Below are 23,724 nucleotides of genomic sequence, written 5' to 3'. Positions count from 1 at the left end.
TCAGGATTTCAATTTTTCATCTTTAATGTTTGAAATGTTAGAGCCATAGCTCGGTCCATTTGATAAGATGTGTATGCTTCCCGTAGTAGTTTCTACTGTCATTTGAGTGTCCAAAATTTTCTTCTGAGAAGTGAAAAAAGGAGGAAGAAGAAGATGATGATGAGAAACCAAGGAACCACCCTTTGACTTGATTTTCCCTGATTCTTGCTTCTTTATGTAATCAGAGATATGCCATTTATCTTGAAGTTGTTGACTTCTTTTTTTCCAATGGCAATCCAAGTTTCTGGGTTTTTCTTAGGATATCTGCAGCTACTTAAATTCTTTTATTGTTTGTGGAGATATATACTGGTCAAGTGGTGCATCCAAGTTAGTCTAAATTTTGTATTAGTTGTCTCAGCATTGAATGGTACTTACATTTATGTATATCACATACTGGTATAGGAGTCATGTCCCGTGATGGCTCTCAATGGGAGTATGAGCCCAAAAACCGACTTTTCTGCACCAATGATTTATATTTAGCACTGTATGATATAACTGGTCAACATGAGAACACAGTTTCTGTGTAGGAGACTTTGAGTAAAGGAACCTGTTAAAGTTTATGTCGAATCTTGGACTCTTGGCCACTTTTTGCCTGTAAAAGAGGTGTTATTGTCTCCATTAGTGTTTTATATGGACACATTGCTACTTTTCTTGCATTGTATTGAATTAGCTCCTTAATCTTGGTGTATTTTCATGGTAGATATTTTAGCTCATCTCTAGTAAACAAATTCTGTGGATGGTATATGCTGCATTATTTTGAAATACCACATGCTTTTACTTGTTTTACCTTTAACTTGCTGCATGCTCCCTTTCTAAATTGGATGCCTGGCATTCTAGATGGTTATCTTGTGCTTCTAGTTGTTGAGTTTCATGCTCTTTTACCACTGTACTCTTGTTTCCTTTCATTTTTTAGGCAATATAGGAAGAAGATGGAGTCTCTAATTGGGTAATTTTGTTATTGGTCATAACTATTGGAAGCCCCAAATAATACAAACCCAGTCCGGCTCTCATGAAGTTTGACGTGAATGATGCAGGCATGAAAGCCCCTCCATTCTTAAGGATGGATAACTAATCAATCAAGCGTACCCGGGTTAATTCCATTTTGCACCCCTTCAACTGTTTCCAAATTTTCATTTTAATTCCTAAACTTTAAAATAAGACACTTTAGTTCTTACACTATAAAATTTGTCTTACTCAAGGAAGTGGGACAGATTTTATACCTTAGCGGGTATACTTTGGGGACTAAATTGGGCAAAAGTACTATACTTTACGGATTAAATATGACAAATTTTATAATATAGGGATTAAACTAATGCGTCCCATTTTGAAATTTAGAAATCAAAGTGAAAATTCGGATATTGTTCAAGGGTACAAAATGAAATTAACCCAACGCACCCAACACTGGCAAGTATCCTTATGAGTTAATTCTTAGAGTTTTCTTAGATGCACAGATCAGAGTTGAACCTCATTCAGTTGTTAGAAAAAAAAAACACAAAAATTATGTTATAACAGCTTAATGAGTAAATTTATTCACTTTGAAATCTAATGATATGAATTTTTCCATTTAAGTACTAGGTGAATTCTTAAATTCTCTTTTAACATACGCCATTGTTGCTCTTAAGACTGATGGATTGGAGCTAGGTCAAAATGAAAAAATGACCTCATTTTTTGTAGTATTGCATCTGTCCACACTAGAATTAAACCAAAAGTACCGGTGCCAAATTAAGCTGACCTCCTTGACTTGTCCCCAGCTGACAAGTCCGTCAAATGGACGCTATCTGTTCACATTTAACGTTAGCAGACCCTCATTTCATGCAAATCGCGTGACATCCTATCCGTTCTGAGTCTTCTGCGCATTCCATATGTCATACTACAAAATTAACGTACACGAGGATCAGCTCGAGCGGTCAGCTTTCTCTCTTTAGAATATGATAGATTTATCTGGACAATCAAGATTCGAGCCCCCTTGTTACTGTGCTTGGAGTGGAGTGGGACCTCCTTTTCCAGGCCGGAGTGGAATTAGTCTAGCCCGAAAAAAAAAAAGGAATGTGGGCTGGCTAGGGTTGCTAAAACCATAGTTATTAAATTTGGTGGGACAAGGGCTCCCACGAAGGAATTGAGTCAATTGGTCACTGGTTCAATTAGTGAATGAATCGGTAAGTATTAATTTAATATTTATAAATATAAGATAGTAATTTTAATATACATAAAATATCTAATAAAATGCTTTTAGACTGTAATTATTGCACTTAGAAAGATATATAATGATTATATAGGTATTAATCGAAGATTTAATTTAATTTTATCTTACTTTTACATAAATAAATAATATAGTCAAATATAAAACAAAAATATGTCACTGGTTTTAAAAATATAGCATTATTTATCACTATTTTATTTATGTTTTAGAACAAAATAGTTTTCTAACTATTCAAATATTGTCAGTTTGAAAGCTAAAAAGATTGATTGTATAATAAAAAAGTAAACATGTTTATTAAAAAAATTTTAGTTTTCAAACAAAAATTAAGAGAGTGTTAAAATCTTGTGCATATTTAAATGAAGTTCCAATATATAAATCTTGTCAAAAGCATACATACATATACTACATAGAGCGTGGAATAAAAAGATGATTGAAAAATATATTTATGAAAAAGAATTTTGATAGAAAACTACAATCCAAACAATGCAGATAAGTGAAGTGTAGTAACGAATGTCTTGATTTTTTTTTTTTCATGACAATTGACATAGAGCGTACTATTTAGTTTATCACTTCCGATGTTTTTCTTTGTCCCGTCATTATAAAGATGCACGACACTTTAATTACTAGGGTAGTTGAGCTGTAATGCAATAAAAGAGATGAAGAGAGAAATATCAACGGAGAACAAGCTTCAATGTGAAGCAAAACATAATGCTCGGTTACTCATTGAAGCAAATTAAGCCAGCAAAAAGGAAATCATGGATGTTTCAACCGCAAGAGAAAAGTACGCCACGCACCTTACTGTTAGCTTTCTACATAATGCTCTTGAATTGGTTTTTATAAACTTTTAGTAACAAAAATTTTTTGTTTTTTCCCACTTTGCTTGTTTTGATTGTTAGTTTTGTGGAAAACTTTTTCTGGATATTGTGGAGACCTCGTATTCACTTAATATATTTTTCAACTACCGTTTTATCTCGCATACATTACATCATAAGAAGTCTCGTTGGTTGATTGGCTATCCAATCACTATCAAATTGGTTTGCTGTAGAATTTCAAACTGAAGAAGGCATCCAAACTGTTTAATGTGGTACAAAAACTTCTAGTGCACGCGATTATGCACATGTCCCAGCTACTCAACTCCAGACTTTTCACCCAAATACAAAAGTTAAGTCACTAAAATTGGAGATATTAAAACCCTATGACAACATTTGTTTGGATATGAGATTATATATGTAAAATAATTACTGTAATATTTTTTATGATGTGATGTGTACAAGATAAAAAAGTAGTTGAAAAAATAAATTGATTGATTGAAAAACATGTTTCTAAATGGAAGCAAATAATATCTTGGAAATAAACTTCGATCCAAATTTTCATGAATAAAACTTCAGAATATGAAGTCTAACAATATTGCCAGAGAGTATTGTTACTCAAATGGATCTAATTAACTTGGCCAATTAACGTAGGACGGGGGTCTAAAATATGTTCCTTGCACGTTGTTTGTAGTACTCATATTTGGTCCTACGATCTATATGATCACCATACGTTTCTTATACATAATTCCTGAAAATGGTGAAACATGTGACATTTCAAAATTACGTGAAAAATACTTAGAATGAAAACAACAGTTTATTATGTAAGTTAAATCTAGTGCTATTTAATTAACTTTTAGGGATTTCGACCTTTATTCTGTCTATCTTCATGACGAAGATAATAGGATAACAGCACTGACGTCAATGGTGAATTATGAAGGGGTAGGCTGCTAATGCAGATCCATTGACAATGAAATGAATGGGTTCATTTTCGTGCTGAACAGAGATTTTTCTGTTAAAGTGTTCACAGGCATCACCCGTATACCCATCACCACTCACCCCACCAGCCCTAGACATTTTGCATGAGATAAACGATCGAGGATCACATATTACTTGATCAAGGAAGACAATAATATGAAGGCCACTGTCAAAGTAACAATTAATGAATTATTTACCGAGTTTTATTTACTTGCATCATCAGCACGTTTTTCAACTATCTTTTTATTTTACTTGCATCATCATCAGCAGCAGTTCTATATTTCTTAAGAAATTAACTGTAAATATTATTCATATGTTCTTGTAGGAATTAGTTTCTGCGTCCCAAGATTTTGAAAGTACCTTTTATCCCCTTCAAACACTAGAAATTTTCACTTATGTCCTTGTGAATATCCGTCTTCGGGGACATCTTTGTAGTTTTTTCTGTAGTTGTCGGTTTATATGATGTACTATAAGCTCCTTTTCTAAATCATGGTTTTCGACAAATATTACCTTTGCCTTTCTGGACCTCACTGAAACATTAGTGCTCAAATCAGAGGTATAATTTTATCGCAAGAATGCGTAAAGGCTCAACAATCACCATATAGCGCATGGCAATATACAGCAACCTCGTTATTTAAATATTCTACTGCTGCTACTTGTTTTCCTATCTCAAGTTGGAATTGAGATGAGAACGTTTATCTCTATAATTTTTGTAGTACTGTACTTGAAGGACAAATTACATCCATACACAATAGATTTTTTTTTTTTAAAAAAAATGGCCGACTTCAAGAACACACAAACATTCCAAATAACAAACTGCCAAGGCTGGAAAAATTCCCCTAATAAGTTAGAAATTTAAAAATTGTACTCCCCAAAATAAATACCAAATTCATGTCGTCATTGGGACCCCGTGATCCCCATTAATTTTTTCAAATGGCCCTACACAAATTGGAGGACAAAATATTCTACCCTTCTTCATTACATCTGAGGCGTCATGATCATCATTAACCATGTGGTCTCACAGTACACTATCTTCTCTTCTACGTGATGTCTCTTTCTAGACACCCCATTTTGCCCTTCCTCTTCACAGCCCAATCAGCCAGTTCCATCCACGTCCCCCATGGACAATTATGTCAAAGTATTAGTAGTCACGTGAGGTACGCACATGACAGAGGCAATGTCAACTATTCAAATACTGTGCTGCGCCTGCAGGCAGCCAAACGACGCCGTTACAGCTACACTTGCATGGCCCTTGCAGCTTAATACCCTAAGCAAATCCCAAGAGCCCGACCATCTCCGATCTTGCGGCCGGTTCACAATGGCCTTCTCGCGGGACTCCAATGACGTAAACAAACTTCCGGGACTCTGCCGCACTTGCCGGCTCTTTATATCTTGATAAGCCATCTCCGGTGGAAACCTCACAGGCCCAAACATCATGTACCACCTTGGTCTTGCAGTCTTTTCTTTCATCCCAGTGGCATTAAAACCCTTGTTCGAACTTCTCGTCGACGAGCTCCGCTCAATCTCTACTTTTTCAGCCCTGGCGAAACCGCCCGCTGCCGAGGGGGAGTTGTACTTGTTTCCATACAACTTTCGGCAGTCTAAAGACCGGCTAGCCCTCATGAACTGATGCTGGTTTCTTCTAGCACTGTTGGACAGGCTGGTTTTTAGGTCACTTAACGACTCGGATCTTCTACGATGGAAGCTTTGTTGTTTCTCATGTCTGGTGAGTTGATGATGCTTGTGGAAATTGTGAGCATTGGGCAGACGAGAGGGGTTTTCTTGGTATGGCATAAGCTTACCGCAGAAAATGATATCTTCTGCATGCGACATCTGGGAGTTTTTGTCGCTCAAGAACTCGAAAAGCTCTGATGGATCAGAAAAGGATGATCTTCTTCGATCTTGGACCTCGATTTCATCCGAGTTTAAGATAAGCCCGCTAAGGGAAAGGGCTTCATCTGCTTCTTCTGTTTCTGCCGCAGCTAGCTGATGGTGATCATCTTGGAGATGAGGAGTTTTGTTCTTGGTATCATCATCCATTTTGGTTGAGAATTGGAGAGTAGTGTAATAAGAAAGGAGAAGGATAAAATGCTTGGTGGACGCAAATGATGATTTTCTTGTTGGGGAGGATTTAATAAATATGCATGTCTAGACGACGGGTAGGTATTTAAGCCGCGTATTAGTCAACTGGGGGAAAAGAAGGGAAAGAACAAGAGGTCAGGACAATGGCTGGATCAAATGCTTCTAGAGCAAGATGATATCAAGAACATTTTAATAAAGAAAGAAAAAATGTGTTTCAGTTAGATATATTTATTGTATGTCCTGTCAGAAAAGAATCTAGGGGAAAAGTTGGTGGATATGCATGCAAAAAAAAGGGTTTGTGTAAATAACTGTATTTGCATTTATTTGGGGGTCAATAAATGTCAATGTTTGTATTTATAGTGTGAAACCTAATATAAGAGTGAAGTGCGTGATTACTTACTATACTAAGTGCTACTTTTGTTTCACGTCAATGTCTTCTAGAATTAACAAGAAAGAGCAAACGGATGGGACGAATAAGACACACGCATAAGTTCCTAGTCTTCTAGAACAGTAGCAAAACTTAGCTTGTGCAGTTTTAGAAAAAGGAAATCCTGCTTCTAATATAACTAGCGAGGAGGAGGGGGGGGGTGTGGGGGGAAACCATTAACCGTGTTAGGAGGGTCTTTTTTTTAAAAAAAAAAAATTAGAAGGCAGTCTGCAGAAAGCATATGGAAAGTTTTAGTTCAGGCCGGCTCTGGATAAACATTAGTAGAAGATTGATCAATTTTTCATGTATATAAAGGAGTAAAAAAGTTAAGGAGAGAAAATTGGCAGTTAACTTTTTATGAAGCTGAATGTTTAATTCAACTTTACTTATTTAAACCAATTTTTTTTTCATTTTTTGTTATCTAACTTAAAAAAAAAAACACACGCACACACACACAATGGAGATTGATTCCACAAATCAGCTATTTTGGAGAACTACTAAAGATTGTAAACAAGATGACATACCTCATTCTGGATTAAAGGAAAGGGATAGGACAGTAAAATTACAAAAGAGGATTCTTATTTTTTTTTTTTACACCTCAAAGATAATCAACAGATGTCGCGTTTGAAGTCCCCATCTGATAAGTACCCACAAATCAATAATCATTTTGGCTTTATACACAAGGGATTATCTGTTAGCTGCTGGTAAGTCTGTCTTGTATCTTGAGGTCGGATCGATTGGCAGAATTCTATTCTTAAAGGTATAAAGGAAGTTTTTTGCCTCCATGTTTTTTCACTAACTTTATCTATGCCTAGCTTTTCAGCTATGTGGATCAGTTTTGGTATTATTGTTTTACTTTCATTTGGGTATTGACCATTACACTGTTGTACTGTTACTAGTCCCCAATAAAACTCAATTGCTCGATGGAGCAAGTTGGTGCAGCAAAGAACAATTATGAACAGTTTCTATTCAGTACAAGTTTCTGAATAGCTTTGAAAATTTGTAATTGCTACGTTTTAAGATAGTCGAGGGAACTTAAAATAATATGGCCATGAAAGAAAAAACTACAAGAAATATAGGTAGTTGGATCTTCTCATCTTTGTTCATAGACTCGTTTTCACCCCAAGTCGTTCATTTTTCTTTTAGTTCAATTTTTCCTAGCTATAAACACCTCGCTAGTTGCCACTATTTTATACTAATAACATTAGGACTACGTTTCCAAAATTAAAAAAAAAAAAAAAAAAAAGTACCTAATGCTTTACCATTTTGTACTTTTGTAGCCAAGTCAAAAGTTAAAAGCAAAGTTACAAAAGAAACATATAGATGGATCTCCTGCACTCCCATATTTGGATATACACGTTTCTACAAATGCGTCTGTGGGTGTATCCGTCCATGCTCACCTATATTGTTGTTAATCCAGAAATGCTGACAAAAGGACACCCACGGTTTACCCTACTTTGACAATTCTTTAGTAAAGAACGATAACATCTTTAGGCAGGAATGACAACAAAAAAAAAAAAAAAAAAAAAAAATTGTCAGGAATGACAAAGGAATTTTAAGTGATAAAGATGAGGGCAATCCAGACTTGGAATTTTACATGCAGCTGTCCAGAGGAAGTTGTTCTGTTGTGAATTGTGATCTCATTTGGCAATACATCAGAAATGCTTGCATTCTGCAATCTTGTGTCAGTTCAAGTGGTTGCCATGATCATTTTCCAATTTGGAAATCGAACTATACCTGATTTACACCAAAGGATAACAATCAACACACGTCAAACCGCACCTGAACCTAATTTGTACCAAAATCCTACTGCTTCATACGGAGGGTCAACTTGTACGAAATTATACAAAACACAAATTCTCAGACTCCAAGCCCAAGCAATCTCCCGGGCTTGGTTTTGCATCTTGCTTTGTCAAATGTCACCTGGGAATGGGATCAAGATCTATGAATTTTGGAGGATATAGACCTATCATTGTTAATGTGCACTATCCCAGTCAATCTTTGCTGTCTCTTTTTATCCTTCACAAACATCGTTCCTGTCTTTTGTTCTTGTTTCTAAATTTTCCCAACTTTGTCATACTGTCCTCTGTCCTTTCCTTTCGCATGATCCGACAAAAAGTAGTCTGAAATCGTCAGATCAACCATTTACCGTACAAATGGCACCACCGTTGCTTTAAGACCAAAAATCGCATCATCTTTGAAAGAAACGAGGCGGCCGAAGATTGATAAGAATCGCTTAACGGAAAAATTAATTATGGATGTCAGTTTAGACCTACCCACCTCCAACATATTTTAATTGAATAGAAATGTGCACTGCGACTGAATTTGTTTGGAATATTATATTTCGTAAACTAAAATATATATATATATATATATATATATATATATACTGCAATTAAACTACATCACGTGTATAGCAGTAGCAGGACTTGGGTAAGCAAGGTACATTTGTTAATGGCTAGGTTGTGTGCAGTTGGTTTATTTACATATAATAATATGTATTGTGGCACTCAAAATATGTTTAATATATTATTTTCTGTGCACCATTTTTTGCACAAAAATAACAATATTAGATTATTGGACATGAAAACCTATAGCAAAATAATCACAACTGCACGAACCTCTAATTATAGTTGCCTACGTACATTCTTTCGAACCCGCAGAAAATCAATATGGGACACTGGTTACGAATAAAATGATGGTTCTGCTAAAAAAATACAAGGTCAAAACCTGACGATTTTTTGTGGCGAACAAGAGCCGTAATTATCTGGACTAGATTAGATAAACAAGATAGCACCTTTTGTGATTTGACGTATGTATGTATGTAAAATAAAAAAAAATAATTGAGAAAATAAAAAAAAAAGTGATTGAAAAAAAGATAGTTGGCAAATAAAGCTCTTTCCAAATCTACGATCAAAGTGCATGCCTAGAAATTGTTGAACAATGACAAGTGCATGCGTACGGGTGTCACCAATGTGAGCTGATTCAAGTAGTAAAGCTTGCTCATTTCGGACCTTCCTATGTATTTCAGATTCGTAATTCTAGTTCGATTTTACGAATGATATGCTGGTACGTGCTGATATATGATAATTTATTAGTCCAAGAAACTCCAAGCAAAACGATACTTTAATTATCATATCATAGAAAGCACTAAATCTGATTTTGGGCTGTTAGAGAGGCCCAATATGCCGTTTATTGTTGTACCAATCTCATGAACCAAATTTAAACAAGGACTAACCTTTTTTTCTTTTTTCTTTTTTTTAAAGAGCATGGAGCAAATGTAGTAGTTTATAGGGCATAACTATACCTTGTATATATATGTCCCTAACCATAGCCAAGTCCTAACACATGCTGACAGTTGAGGCGTGGCAAGGTTAGTTCTTGGCCCTTACACCATCAAATTCTACCATAATTGGGCACAATGCAGTGCCATTTTTGGCCCAATTCTAAGGACTCAGCACAAACCTACAGGGATGTGACCCCTGTAATACAATCTCACATAACTCTGCGGAGTCTACAATGGATCTCTCCGAAAGCAAGTAGGATTGCTCAAGAATCTGTACAATTCCGCATATCCAAAACTATGGAAAGAAATTTGAACCCTTAATCATGCAGAATTTTTTTTAAGCCTCATATAGTTTTCTGAGACATCCATGGTCGATCATTCCAGACGGTAGGGTGTTAGTGACAATTGTCTAGATGGATCAGAAATACTATCACAGTAATGGATCCCAAGCTTAATTAGCACAGCCTCTAGCCCAACAGTTGTTCTTGGCACAGAAGTTTCACAAACTTGTTTGTTTCCTTAATGGTAGGTAATTCATCATTGTTATAACAGAAGACAATTCTGACACTTGGAAGCGGTTAGGAGCCAGTGGCAAGGGGGAAAAAATTGTAGTACATAATTTAAGGGGTATAGCATTAGAAGAAATTATAAATTCTAAAACTTTCCAAGAAATTCTTTCAGGCTAGAGGTTTGATTTGAGGGCTTTGATGAAAAATTTTCAAATTTTCGATAGCGTGAATGATTTGGGAGGCATTTGATTTTATAATTCATCAAATAATTGATGGATTATAAACCAAATACCAATCAAGTAATCCAATTAACAAAAAAGAATTTTAAGAAGATTTTAAATCTTTCATCAAATCTGTTAATCCAAATGCAGCAAAGTTTTCTTTAATTGTTCTTGGCGTTGGTGATCCCCACCGCCACTTATAAACATGTGGCTCAGCCAATGTCACTTTGCGCTCTTGCTTTCTATTAACAGGAAGATACGTACCCGTCAATAACACTGAAATCAACGGGCACACAAACAAAGAGATTATACAAGAAAAATGTGTAGACACGGTTCAGCCTTTTCCCTAGTTTATGCAAAGGCCTCGATACGGTTGCTTTGCCAACAACAGAGACCGGGGTCACAGACTTGGCCGATACCCTAATGCAACTTTGATGCTTTAATTAGCTATCAAAATAGAAGATAAAAGAGTTTGGGAGCAATCGTTAGTAAGTTTAAAATAGATTCAACCACCTTTAAAGGATGAAATAGGGTATGATTCGTTCACATCCGAACACTCTATGCGAGCCGATCTGTCCTTATAAGACGACGAATGTCAGATAAGCATGTTAAAGATCACATTAAACAGTTTTTGTCCCGTCAATCTTATCACGTAACATTCGAACTGTTAAGAAGCAAGAAAGGGGGAGAGTAGCAGGAGATGCCCCTGCTACCTAGTGCCGAGGAGGATGTTTTAGGATCCCACAAAGAACAAGTTAAGCAAATAAATACCTACAAAAGAGTGCTTTAGAAATTAGGACCTAGATGGAAGTGATTACTGGCATAATATACCGTTCATAGATAATAACGATTAATACCCGACTCCTGACGCGTACGCTACACCAGACAAGGTAGGATGCATACTGGAGTTTCGTCGTTGAGGCACGCTTGGAGTTGGAGCCATGCCTGCCATTAGGGATGGCAACGGGGCGGGGTTGGGGCGGGGGACCCGTCCCCCGCCCTGTTGCCTATTAGTTCCCCCCGTCCCCCGCCTCCTGCTCCCCCCGTCCCGCCCCACCTTCCCCCGCTTCCCCCGCGGGTGTCCCCGCGGGGTTAATAAAATTTTATTATAATTAAATTTTAATAAATAATCAAGTACTAAAATATCAACACATCACCAAATTATTATTCATTATAATTTTACAATTGAAACTCATAAAAACAATCAAACAGAAGTTATTTGACTACAATCCAATATGATGAAATAAATATAACTAAAATAGTCAAATTTTCACTTTTAGTACAAATGCAATCACTAATTCATCATTGTGTTTGTCCTTTTTTTTGAGAAAAAAGTGTTATTCTATTAAGTGTAATTAGTGTAGACACCAAATTTTTGTCAAATTTTGTGTTTTTTCGAATATTTTCTATTTGATGAGCAATTTATTTTCTTGCATTTTTAAGTATGTTTTTGTCTCATTTTTGCAGATTAAAAAAAAAAAAAGAGAGAGAGAGAGAAGCCATGATTTGAAAAAAAAAAAAAGAAAAAAAGAAAAAAACAAACACAACTAAACCCATTTGACAAAATCCCTTGGTTCTCTCCTGATTCTCGGGGGACTGACAAAAAAAGGGGGAACGGCGCTTTGGGGCTCAAAATATGTACTCTTTCGGCTCTGCCAACACTCAACATTTTGTGCAGAGGAGAAAACAGACAAAAAAAGCTACTTTGGCTACAAAAATTTCCTCACTCGGCTCTCTCTGAAAAATCGGACAGGCCAACTCACACAAAAACACTCCACTCTTCCTCCCCCAAAAAAGACATCCCTCGGCTCTCTCTAGTTTCAGGAGACCAAAAAGACAAGCCACAAAAAGAAAAAAAGCACTCCAATCCCTCTGGACTCACTTGGCAGAGGCAGAAAAAAAGAAACGCACGAGAGAGGAGGAAGGGAAGCTCTCGGAATTTTGCAGCCTGACCCCTCACTCTCCCTCTCTCGGACTTGGGCTGAGGAAACAAACAGAACAGAAAAAAAAAATCTTCCCCAACTCCTCTCGGTTCCATCTCAACCTCACACACACCTACATTGAGGTATTTTTTTTAGTTTTTGTCTAGCACATTAAATCAATGCTTCATTGTTTAGTTTTCTCTCATTTCTGCTGGCTGCCTCGTATTGTTGTTGTTGCATTGCTGAAAATTGGGAAATGGCATGAACTAGATGAAGGAAAAGGAAATGATGTCTGTGAATGCATATTAATTGTTTGAAAAAATGCCAAAAAAGATTTTTAGGGACTGTTTTGCCTTAATGTAGTCTTTTGTTATTGTTTTCTGGTTAGTTAAAATCATAGTTGTATTATAGAGGTTATAAGGAGTATTGTAATATATTTTTTATGATTTTTGGTGAAAGATTTGGGTGTTTTAAAAATAAAAACTGGACTGTATTTTGACTTTTTAGCCACTTTCAGATCATCTTTTGTAAAAACTAACTCCGGAAATGGAACCTACGCGAAAAATCGAGTGAGGGGGTGTATTTTGAGGATTTTTGGTAACCGAAGAGGTCACCGGCGGTAGCGGTCGGCGGCGGCGGCGCCACCGGCGACCACCATGGCCGCCAGCTGAAGCTTCAGCTCGCCTGGGAAGAAGAAGAGACGGAACGAACGGGGAAGAAAGAAAAGAAAGAAGAAGAAGAAAAAAAAAAAAGAAAGAAAAGAAAAGAAAGAAAACGGTTTGGGCTAATGTTTTTTCTTCGGTTGGGCCAGGAGTTAGTTTTGGTTGGGTTTTGGAAATGGGCTTTGGTTTATTTTTCTTTTGGGTTTCGGATGGGCTAGGAGGCTGGAGCCCATGCATTTCTGGGTCGGGTTTGAGTGATAAAATGACGGGCTGGCCTGCTCGTTTCTATGGATTTTCGGTTGGGCTTAGGCAGTTTTCGGCCCAAAGAAATAAATAATGGCCCAATGGCCTTTTTCTCCCCAATCAGAAATCAAATTTTGCACTTTAGCCCCTGATCTCTGGAGTAGTTCACTTCGGCCCAGAATATTTTAAATTCCTTTCACTTAGGTACTTAATTTAATTGCACTTTGGTCCTTGAATTTTATCTTTCATTTAATTTTGACCCTTAAACTTTGGAAAAATATAACTTCTGTCCCTAAAAGTTTTCAATCTTTGCAATTCAGTCCCTGATGAATTTTGACTCTCTTTATTATGATTGTTTCTTTTCTTTAATAACTAATTATGTTATTTTTGAACATATTCAACTTGCAATTTTTAGATGTTCTTAAATTTCTTTGCGTTTGACATGTTAATGTGAATTTAGTATTTTAACATTTTTATTATTTTCAATTAAAGTGGTGCCATGATTCTTTTGTTCATTGTGAGTATAAATAGGACAATTTGACTCCATTTAGTCACCACTTCAAACGGTAGGTACCCCTATTTTATTATTTCAATGTCAATTACGTGCTCTTATGTGCTCCTATTTGTTCCTATGTGTTTATATATTTTTATATGCTTTATTTACTTGATTTAAATATTCATTCAAATTTTCTTATATATGTTTTGGTTAATTTTTATAATGATTCAAGAGGCATTTAAATACCTCAAAAATGTAATAGATAGGATAATTAGATTTGTTTTATTATATTTTTCCCTTCTAGATTGTAGTTAGGCGCCCCCGATGTAATAGATATGTTGCGTGTTTATGTGGCTTATGTGTTATGTGTTTTGTCCGCTTTTCTTAGGATTTTGGCATCTAGATATTATGTTTACGTGTTATGTGCTACGTGCTCTTATGTGTTTATTTGTTTTAATTTATGTTTTATTTGTTTCGCTATGAATTGTTAATGCATGACGTCACCACACTAGTCCAACGCTAGTTGTGGTTTCTCCCTCCGCTTACTTGCTAGTCCAACGCTAGCAAGGATTTTTAGAAATGGGCTAGTCCAACGCTAGACCCTTTAGGTCATCTTGCGCTAGATTCATCATTGTATGCTATTCACCACATTTTCATGCATATTTTCATCTTTTCTCATTTGCATGATATTCCCTATTTTATTATCCCCTACTCGCTATAGGTGCTAATCATGTCATTTAGAATTGCATCCCATTTAAGCTAGTTCATTTGCTTGTTCATGTTAGGATAATTATTTTTCAAACATGGGAAATGGGTGATTATAACTTTCTAGTTTAAATACCCTATTAATCCATGTATAAGAAAATTATGTCACGAATTTTTTTGCCTCCCGTACCCTTTATGTTGCATTCCCTTTTTCTTTGATCACTTATATATATGTATATAATTTAATTTCTTTTCTTTTATTTTCTTTTCTTTTTCATCATTTGCATCCTTGTGACACCTTCGAGGATTTATTTTGACCTTCGCAATTAATGCGATTGGTTCAATTAAACCCTTGAATGAACATGTTGTCCCTTGCGATATTTTTTAGATTTGCATTCATATAGAAAACATCCAAATGTGATAAATTAAGGGTTAGATTAGGAAAATTTTGACTAAACCTCGCAACTAGCTTAGACTAGGTTGAAAGGGTGCCTTAGATTTGAGTTAATCGAATCTTTGCCTTCCCTTTCTTCAACCGTGACTCCCGAATCCATTTTCTCTTGTTTTCAAAGACCTGGAGTTGTCAAAAAGGGTTTTATTTTGTTTTACTTTATTTTTTGGGTGACTTGGTACACCAAAACTCCATACCAAGTGGCGACTCCTGTTTTTTCTTAAAAACCCTTTTAGACTAAATTTTGGACCCAAATTGTCGCATTCTTTTTAAGTCCCATTCTAGGTCCCTTTTAACTTGTTTAAAAATAAAATCATATCTTTTATAAACCTCACACTTTATTTTTCTTTTCCATCGCGAAAAATGGGGCGCGACAATTAGAAATTTAGTATAAATGTATTAGTAAATTTAGTATAACTAATTAATAAATTCTATTAGTAGACATATATAATTATTCATATAATTGATAATATCAATTATATTACATAAACTAATATACATTATATAATACATCTAACTAATAATATCATTATCATAAGTTTATAACTAATTAACTTACATATAATATATAGTCATTTATATATATATTTATATATATACATTTTTTTTTGTTTTGCGGGTGACGGGGCGGGGAGAAAAAATTCCCCCCCGCCCCGTGAGCCCCCCGCGGGCACCCGCCCCCATTGCCATCCCTACCTGCCATCCATTGCCAAAGTTTCCGCCCAACTCCACCTGCCTGTCCAACCCTATTCTCCCCAACTCAAATATTGTGTCGGTTTGTATGTATCTAGACATTTAATTTAAGACTTTTTAAGGAATGCCATTTAATTTAAGGCTTAAGTACCAAAACTTGCTTCTTCTTCATGGGAGAAAAGCAACACTACGGGAGCTCTAAACGCATTTAATGCACAGGACCACATCTCATAATCACATAGTATTAGGATGCTTCTTTTTCATCCCACTTCCATGATTATAGAACAAGTTACATGCTTTAAATTATATATATAAAAAAAAATTAACATAGTCAAATATTCAGAATTAAACTTTTATTCACAAATAGAATTCATGCAGTTCATTCCGTTTGGATGCTACTTTCTACAATTTTTATAGAAAGATGCACCGTATCAATTTGATATTTGTAAAATAAAAAAATAATTTTAAAAAATAATCATAAAAAATATAAAATGTTTTTTGATAGAAAACTACGGTCCAAGCACCCATGGCTTGTGTTCTTGTTCACAAACAAGAAAAGAACGGAAGTCAAAAATTGATGATTGTGGTGACAAGGCAAACCTGGTGATAGCCCATAGGCTTCCAGGCGAAAATGCCAGGATTAAGTGTACATTCATCATTTATTAAAGCAATCTAGTTAAACAAACGTTAAACACGTCCTTTTTTTAGGTTAGAAGAAAGTTTAAGTAAAAAGTCACCCACCACCAAAGAGGCAAACAAATAATTGGCATTAAAACACACTAGTATATACAGGTCACAGGTGATGCCACAAGAGCTTCTGCGTTTTTACTCTTTTCTCCTCCACCCATTCGCATGATACCCGCTACACTACTCCTATGGCATTCTTGTCATTTCACAGTACTGAGATATTCATCTGATACGTGTCAAATGTCCAATACTTAAAAATAAAATTCCCCCAATACATCAGAAGTCAGAAATGTTTAGAGACTATAATAGTCTATAGGTAGACTGGGCAATGATCAAATCTCGAGAATGGAAATGTCGTTGTTTCGTGAGTAAATTTCTTGGTTAAATATGACCAATTCATTTCAATAAAGAGGAAAAAGAAAAAATAGATTTATAGGATAATCCTAGTGGGTGCTGCTCTGTGCAAGAATTTTGAATCTTGCATTGCATGTGTTCGTAACACTGTCTGAAAGAGAGGGAGTTTTGCTGGTTGCTGTTTGCATTGGAATTTTCTCCAAATTGGGTTGCTAAGATCGCCCCCTGACACTCAAAACCAAATTTCATCTTCGGACCCCCCAACGATTCCAACCTAATTTAGTTGTCTCTTATTCAATTCAAATTGAATTTCATTCTTTTCTTTTGATACTAAAGTAGTAATCTTTCGCTGCTCTATAGAGGAAGCTCCATATTTTCATTTTTTGGCTTTGCATCATAAGCTAAAGATCTCGTTTTTATTGGTACTTGCAAGTTTTCTTGATAACCCTTTTGGGTTCTATTCAAATTAGATGGCAAATGCATCTGGGCTGTTTACACCTGTAGTGCCTAGTGGTATAAGGAGTAGATTTTCTGCATCTATAGGGATACATCGATCTGGGTTTTGGTTTTCTGAGGGAGTCTCCACGAGAAGGGTCCTCTGTGCCAGCACCGTTGAAGGTGCAGAGAACATTTCCCCGTCTCAATCTCGAGTGCCCAGGTAATGTATTCATTTAGTTTTCATTCCGCAATTTTTGTGGGTTTCTGTTTAATTTTTTGAGCGGTGAAGGGCAGTTACGTTCTTCTTTTAGTTAAATGATTTCTTAATGCAATTTGTTGGAATTAAGTTACTTATGTTCGCTGGAATGGCCGTATAGATGATTGTTTTCTTTCTGTCAATTTATTTATGGATGAGGATCTTTATATGCGTTTGATAGGATTGGTGTGAATGCCGTGTACCTTTCCTGGAACATATTTCACTTGAAATTGATGAATCTTTTGGGTCATTCTCGTTGAGCTGCAACGTGAGTAGACGACCGTCGCATGGTCAAATTAGCATCTGAGAATTTGCAGACAGAGATTTGAGCGGTACAGATTTTAAGGTTTCTTTGTGATATTGATTATAGATCAAGAAGTGCTTCATTTTGGAGTGGGTTTTTAGCTTAAGGTTGAGAAATACAGTAACTGAAGTTAGCAAAATAAAATAATCATAAAGGTGCTATAGTTTGAGTTACCAGAAAATTAATGGGGCATACGTTTTTGTTGGATGACATGGGAAAGGTAGGAAAAAATGGAATGTAGGACTTCCAATGTTTAGTATACCTTTTTCAAGGTTTGTCTATTCAATTAAATGATTATTAGTACGCATGAAAGAATACTTTCGGAATTAATGTTTTGCATGTTCATCATGTGAGAGCAGTATAAATCAACTTTGCTATTCAAGGTTTGTCCATTCAGTTAAATGATTATCATCACCATGCATTTGTTCTACCTTTTGCCCTATGGGCATCATGTAAGAAGCACCAAACTTCATGTAAAAGTTACCAGGTAAGAGAAGTATTCCTTTTATGTAGTGAAAGGCTTGTACAGCATTCCCCTTCCCTTCGTTTTTGTCAATGGAGTCTTGATAATTGATATTTTTCCCATTGGTTTTGGTTTCTTAGAACATAATTGCTTGGTGTTAATGGAATAAAAGTATCCTTTTGAAAGGCCTACTACACTCTCAACACTAGCTTAATTTGCAGGCTTTCTAACAGAGGTTGCAAGCTAGTTGGATGTGGGTCTGCAGTTCCAAGTCTTCAGATTTCAAACGATGACCTTGCAAAAATTGTTGATACTTCAGATGAATGGATATCTGTTCGGACTGGAATTCGTAATCGAAGAGTTCTTTCAGGTGATTTCTTGCTTCCATTGAAAGATACCATATTTTTTGTTGCTATGAGGAGTTAGTTGGTCCTTTTTGGAAGCTCACACTATACATGAATGCAGGAACAAATATAGAACTATACTGGAGGAAACTGCTTAAATATTTTCTTGAGCCTTACCTTTAAGTCTTTTGTTGGCTGACTCTGTAAATCTTATGAGTGCCTTTGATATCTGTGGCGATCATGGTCTTCCAGCTAATGGTATTGTTGTATATTCTCTAAGGACTGAAACATTTAATTCCAAGAGGCTGCATTAAATTACTTTTCGAAATTTATAAGCCCAGCAACCTGCATTAAGCAAATTCTTATTTTTCTTTTTGATGCTTACATTGCATTGCACTCTATTATCATGGATCGCTATTGCTGGCTTCAATACTTTCAGTGATTGGATTTTCTCCCCATGTAGCTGTAGAAGTCTGTTTTTACCCTTTTTTTTAAAACATTTGATTGTCATTTCAGCAAAAGTTCTTATTCTGTGCTTAAATCAAATGTTTGAGTTCCTCCCATATACAATTTGAAGTTGCAATTTGGTAATAGATCACTGGAGCCTAAACAAGTGTCCTGCTTCTTAGAACGTAGTCATCATTGTCAGGGCATGTCTTAGAATGCCTATCAACCTTATTTGCCTTTCATTTGTTTGGTTTTGGCATTGTGGACTGCGTGCTGTTTTGACCAGTGGAAGGAACCTGTGCATGAGTGGTTAATTGGTCTTTTGTCATCCTTTTTAGGGAAAGATAGTTTGAATGCTCTGGCTGTAGATGCAGCAAGAAAAGCTCTTGAGATGGCTGAGGTTGATCCCATTGATGTAGACCTTGTGCTTCTTTGCACATCAACTCCAGAGGATCTCTTTGGCAGTGCTCCACAGGTATGAGTTTGAAAAAAACTAATTTCTAAATAATTTCTGGTGTAGCATCTTCCAAAATGGGGAAAATGATTGCAGTGGTCTCTGAAAACATAATGATCTTGAAAAATTCTAGTCTGCAGAACACCACTGAGACCACTGAGTATGGCCTTGTAAATATCTAATTTTACATTAAATGCATAATGCAACATTGGGATTCCCAGTCTGAGGTATCTTATTTTTTGTGTTCTTAAGATTTGAGCTGTGTAGCATTTTTGTTGCAATTGGCATCAATTTGACTTCTCAAATATAAAAGACTTTGGTTTATCTTTCACCAGAATAAACTTTTCTCATCCTGCTTCCAACTTTGATTATGACGTTTATGATTATACACATACATTCCCATTAGCAAATGAAGTCTGAAAGCTAATTGATGATTGCTTTTATTTATCAGATCCAAAAAGCACTTGGCTGCAAAAATAATCCGTTGGCTTATGATATCACGGCTGCATGTAGTGGATTTGTGCTGGGCCTTGTTTCAGCCGCTTGCTACATTAGAGGTGAATACAATTTAATTTTTGTACCGGAGTATGTTGTTTGCAGAGACATTATTTGATATTTGACACTGCTCCATTATCGCACAGGTGGAGGCTTTAACAACGTTCTTGTCATTGGAGCTGATGCTCTTTCTCGGTATGTTGACTGGACTGACAGAGGGACTTGTATTCTCTTTGGTGATGCTGCTGGTGCCGTGTTAGTACAGGTAGTGATTTAATGTTTCTGGAACTAGGTACCATGAAAGGTGAATTTGGAAAGATCTTACCGGATTTCTTTTAAATGCCAATCTTGATTTTAGTTATTTCCACCTAAGTGAAATGCAAACAAACCCTAATTTTTCTGGGACTATTTAGAGATTGTTGAGAGCTGCTTAGGGCATGAATATGATCTAAACTGATGGTCTAGAAGTTCTAACTTGGCTGTCTTGACAGAGAGACACTATGGTAACTTCTAAAATAATTGAGAAGCAATTGTTTTGGTAGTGTTATGCTCAAGGTAAGTCATCAATTATTTTACCTGAACTGCCTAATGTCATAGTTAACCTTAGTTTGTTCCACCTAAAGAATTGCAAACAGACCATAACCTTTCTGGGCCTGTGAGAAAATTTTGAGGATGTACTTAGGAAACAAATATATGATATGTACTGATGGTTTAGTTGACCTTGGGATTTTTGAGCTGTAGATGTCCTTGTCTGTTCAAACATAAGCAAGAGTTTAGCAATTGTTCGTTTAGTGGTATCTATGCCCTTGCAACACAAGATGTGCGATCTATAAAGGAAAACACAAGCAGTAGCTTGCTATTACTCTTGAGCGGGAGAATACACACCAGAGACTCTTCAAATATAGGAAAACCACCTCACAACCTTCCTGGAGAATTTGTTTCAGTATGCTGCTGATCCTGTATCCTTTTTGGCCATTTTCCTTTCTCTCCATCATGGAACTTGGCAGGCATATAATTGTGGTTGCCGTGTGTTCCTTTTCTTCAACCAAATCGTACAATGGTCAACATGATTTTTTGCGTCTTGCCTGTTGTCAGGCTTGTGCACAAACTTGCATCAAGGAGACAGTATATATGATCGGACTTAGTGCCACCGTCTGACATAATTGAGTGAAGGAAGTTTGACTCTGTGGATGTTCTCTTAGCTATTTATTCTGCTTCTCTACCTTTTTTTTCTTGTACTGTGGGTTTGGGAAGATGAAATTTAGATCAGACCCTCTCAAGCTAAGCTATGTGCCTTCATGAGTGTGAGATGCTTTTGCTATCCAGAAGCAGCAATTCTGCACCTCTTTTTCTTCTTCTTCTTCGACTTTTTTTTTTTTGTTTTAAAATATACTTCTATCAAAACCGTTACTGCTTTAAAAACTGTTTGTCAGTGATGTACTGGCTTAAACTTTTGCATCCATGTTAATGTTGACACATATTTGTAGGCCTGTGATGGTGAAGAAGATGGTTTATTTGCCTTCGACATGCATAGTGATGGTGATGGTCAAAGGTGTGTATATCTTCTATTTGAGAAATATATCCCATTTCAATTCTTAATGAGCATTTAATAGAATCTGCCTTTTGCAGGCACTTAAATGCTTCGATCAAAGGAAATGAAGTGGATCATGCATTGGGTTCAAATGGTTCAGTCCTAGGATTTTCCCCCAAAATTTCCTCATATTCCTGTATCCAAATGAATGGCAAAGAAGTATTCCGATTTGCTTGTCGCGCTGTGCCACAGTCAATTGAATCCGCACTGGAGAAAGCAGGTCTCTCAGGATCCAGCATTGACTGGTTGTTGCTTCATCAGGTATGGAATATAAGATACAAAAGATGTCATTAAAGTGGATGTCCTTCTCACTGATCTTTGAATCTTTCGTATGATGTCCCCACTATTACAAGAAAGTCATAACTTCATCTTCTTAGATTCCAGCAGTTGTCTGGTTGAGTACATAGTAGCTTCAGAAACAGCTTGGCGTTTGTATACGTTTAGCAGTCTTGATTGTGGTGTCACTTTCATACAGTTCGAATAAGCATCATCATATTTGGAGTAGAAATCTTGATGAAGGTTCATCTTTTTCCCGATTAGCGCAAGTAAATGGATCCTCAAGGTCCATCTCTCATGGAGGCTAACCGTGTAACTCCTTGAAGTGGTACTGTTTTATGTGCAGGCAAACCAAAGGATTATTGACGCAGTTGCATCACGTTTAGAGATGCCATCTGAACGTGTCATATCCAATTTGTGCAACTATGGCAACACAAGTGCTGCATCCATTCCATTAGCATTAGATGAAGCCGTTCGAAGCGGCAAGGTGCAGGCTGGCCATACAATTGCAGCTGCTGGGTTTGGGGCTGGCCTTACCTGGGGTTCTGCTATTGTGAGATGGGGATGAAAAGGCTACTAATTATACCGAGTATAAGCAGGAGGAGAAGTAGTAGAGTTTGCTTGATACTGTGATACTAGAATTGTTACTTCCAAATTTTGTAATGCGGTGCAGTTACTGGGAGATGCAAATATGCAATGGCATAATCTCCTTCAGCTCCCCCTTGTCCTCTTTTTGTTAGTATTAAATTTCAACACCATCAATAAATTTTGACTTTTTTCCCCCTTTGATCCAGTTTGGTAATATTCAACTCTTAGGCAAGTACTAGACTGCAGGAACTATCCGACCTTTTTTTTTTCCCCGGTGGTGCAGTGGAGTTGACACGGTTGAAGTTTGAACTTGACCCACCTCAAAATAAGTGAACTGAACTCGACCTCAAAATTCAAATGACCCAGCTTTTGTACGGCTTTGCTGGGGCCTTTGCCTTCGTGGCAGATAACATATTCTTCTTCCTAATGCTTCATTCAGGTGTAGAATGCACTCATGTTCTTCCTAACGCTGAGGAATAAAGGAAGAATCGTTGGTTGAAACCTGATATATCACAAGGATTCCCTTTCAATATGGCCGGGAATGGTGTTGAGCCTTGATCTCCACATGAAAGTTTCCTTAGAAGTTCACATAACGGCATCCAAATGACCAAAATAAAAATTTTTTTTAAAAAAAGCCCATGAACCAAATGCAAAGTTTTCTTTCTGAAACTGAGAATTACGAGGATAGATCTTTTGCTTCAAAGATAACTCATAACTACATAGCAAAAGCCGATGAAGTCTTGATTTAGTGATTAATATTGAAACTTCAAGAATTTGAACTCCTGTGTTTTGTATTACAACAAAATACGAATGACATTTATTTTGTAAGAGAATTTCGTATCAGCATATGACCAATTATGACTAGCTGAAAATTTGTATCTAAAAATGAAGATTTATATTAATGCAAGAGAACCTCATATTAACATATAACAAAATGAATAAGCTTTTTAAAGTTTTTTATTTTGTTATATAAATCTCACCAGTTCTCTAAAAACTTACCATTAGAGCATCTCCAACGGAGGATAATAAGGAGTGCAATGCATGACAAAATATAGGTTCATTATACTGCCATCCATTGTGACCGTGTAATACCCATTACACGCATCATCAGAATGATGCGTGTAATGGATAGGCCACCCATTACAAAATTTAGCAGTCTGACAAAATTTTGCCCAGCAAACTTGAAGGTTTCAACGTTCATTTTTTCCAACAGTCATATTTTAAATTTTTAATTCTCTATATAAACACACAACACACTCTTTTTTTTTCATTTCCCACTATTCTACTCTATTATTTCTTTTACT

General features: G+C 36.3%; 2 protein-coding genes across 2 annotated transcripts; one reads left to right on the top strand and one right to left on the bottom strand.

Annotated features, from left to right (window-relative positions):
- Positions 1-5,214: 5,214 nt before the first annotated feature.
- Positions 5,215-6,066, bottom strand: LOC113692932 (uncharacterized). Its single transcript, XM_027211533.1, has one exon. It carries the CDS (start codon positions 6,064-6,066, stop codon positions 5,215-5,217), a length of 852 nt encoding a protein of 283 aa, XP_027067334.1.
- A 10,359-nt stretch (positions 6,067-16,425) lies between these two features.
- On the top strand, positions 16,426-22,613 carry LOC113693840 (beta-ketoacyl-[acyl-carrier-protein] synthase III A, chloroplastic). The gene is made up of 8 exons (XM_027212577.2): positions 16,426-17,422; positions 18,447-18,595; positions 19,355-19,491; positions 19,922-20,027; positions 20,112-20,230; positions 21,453-21,517; positions 21,595-21,817; positions 22,179-22,613. The coding sequence occupies exons 1-8, from the start codon at positions 17,235-17,237 to the stop codon at positions 22,398-22,400; spliced, it is 1,209 nt and encodes a 402-aa protein (XP_027068378.1). The 5' UTR covers positions 16,426-17,234; the 3' UTR covers positions 22,401-22,613.
- The last annotated feature ends 1,111 nt before the right edge of the window (positions 22,614-23,724 follow it).

This window comes from Coffea arabica, chromosome 6c, assembly GCF_036785885.1.
Source record: "Coffea arabica cultivar ET-39 chromosome 6c, Coffea Arabica ET-39 HiFi, whole genome shotgun sequence".
NCBI lineage: Eukaryota > Viridiplantae > Streptophyta > Magnoliopsida > Gentianales > Rubiaceae > Coffea > Coffea arabica.
The sequence above is the reverse complement of the archived record's forward strand: the minus strand, read 5'-3'. Positions and strand labels throughout refer to the sequence as shown.

Bases quoted from the DNA above. Each gene is read 5' to 3' on its own strand.
- LOC113692932 (XM_027211533.1), bottom strand. From the start codon at position 6,066: ATGGATGATGATACCAAGAACAAAACTCCTCATCTCCAAGATGATCAC.
- LOC113693840 (XM_027212577.2), top strand. From the start codon at position 17,235: ATGGCAAATGCATCTGGGCTGTTTACACCTGTAGTGCCTAGTGGTATA. The intron at 19,492-19,921 runs GTATGAGTTTGA...TTTATTTATCAG, and splicing joins TCTTTGGCAGTGCTCCACAG to ATCCAAAAAGCACTTGGCTG. The intron at 20,028-20,111 runs GTGAATACAATT...ATTATCGCACAG, and splicing joins AGCCGCTTGCTACATTAGAG to GTGGAGGCTTTAACAACGTT.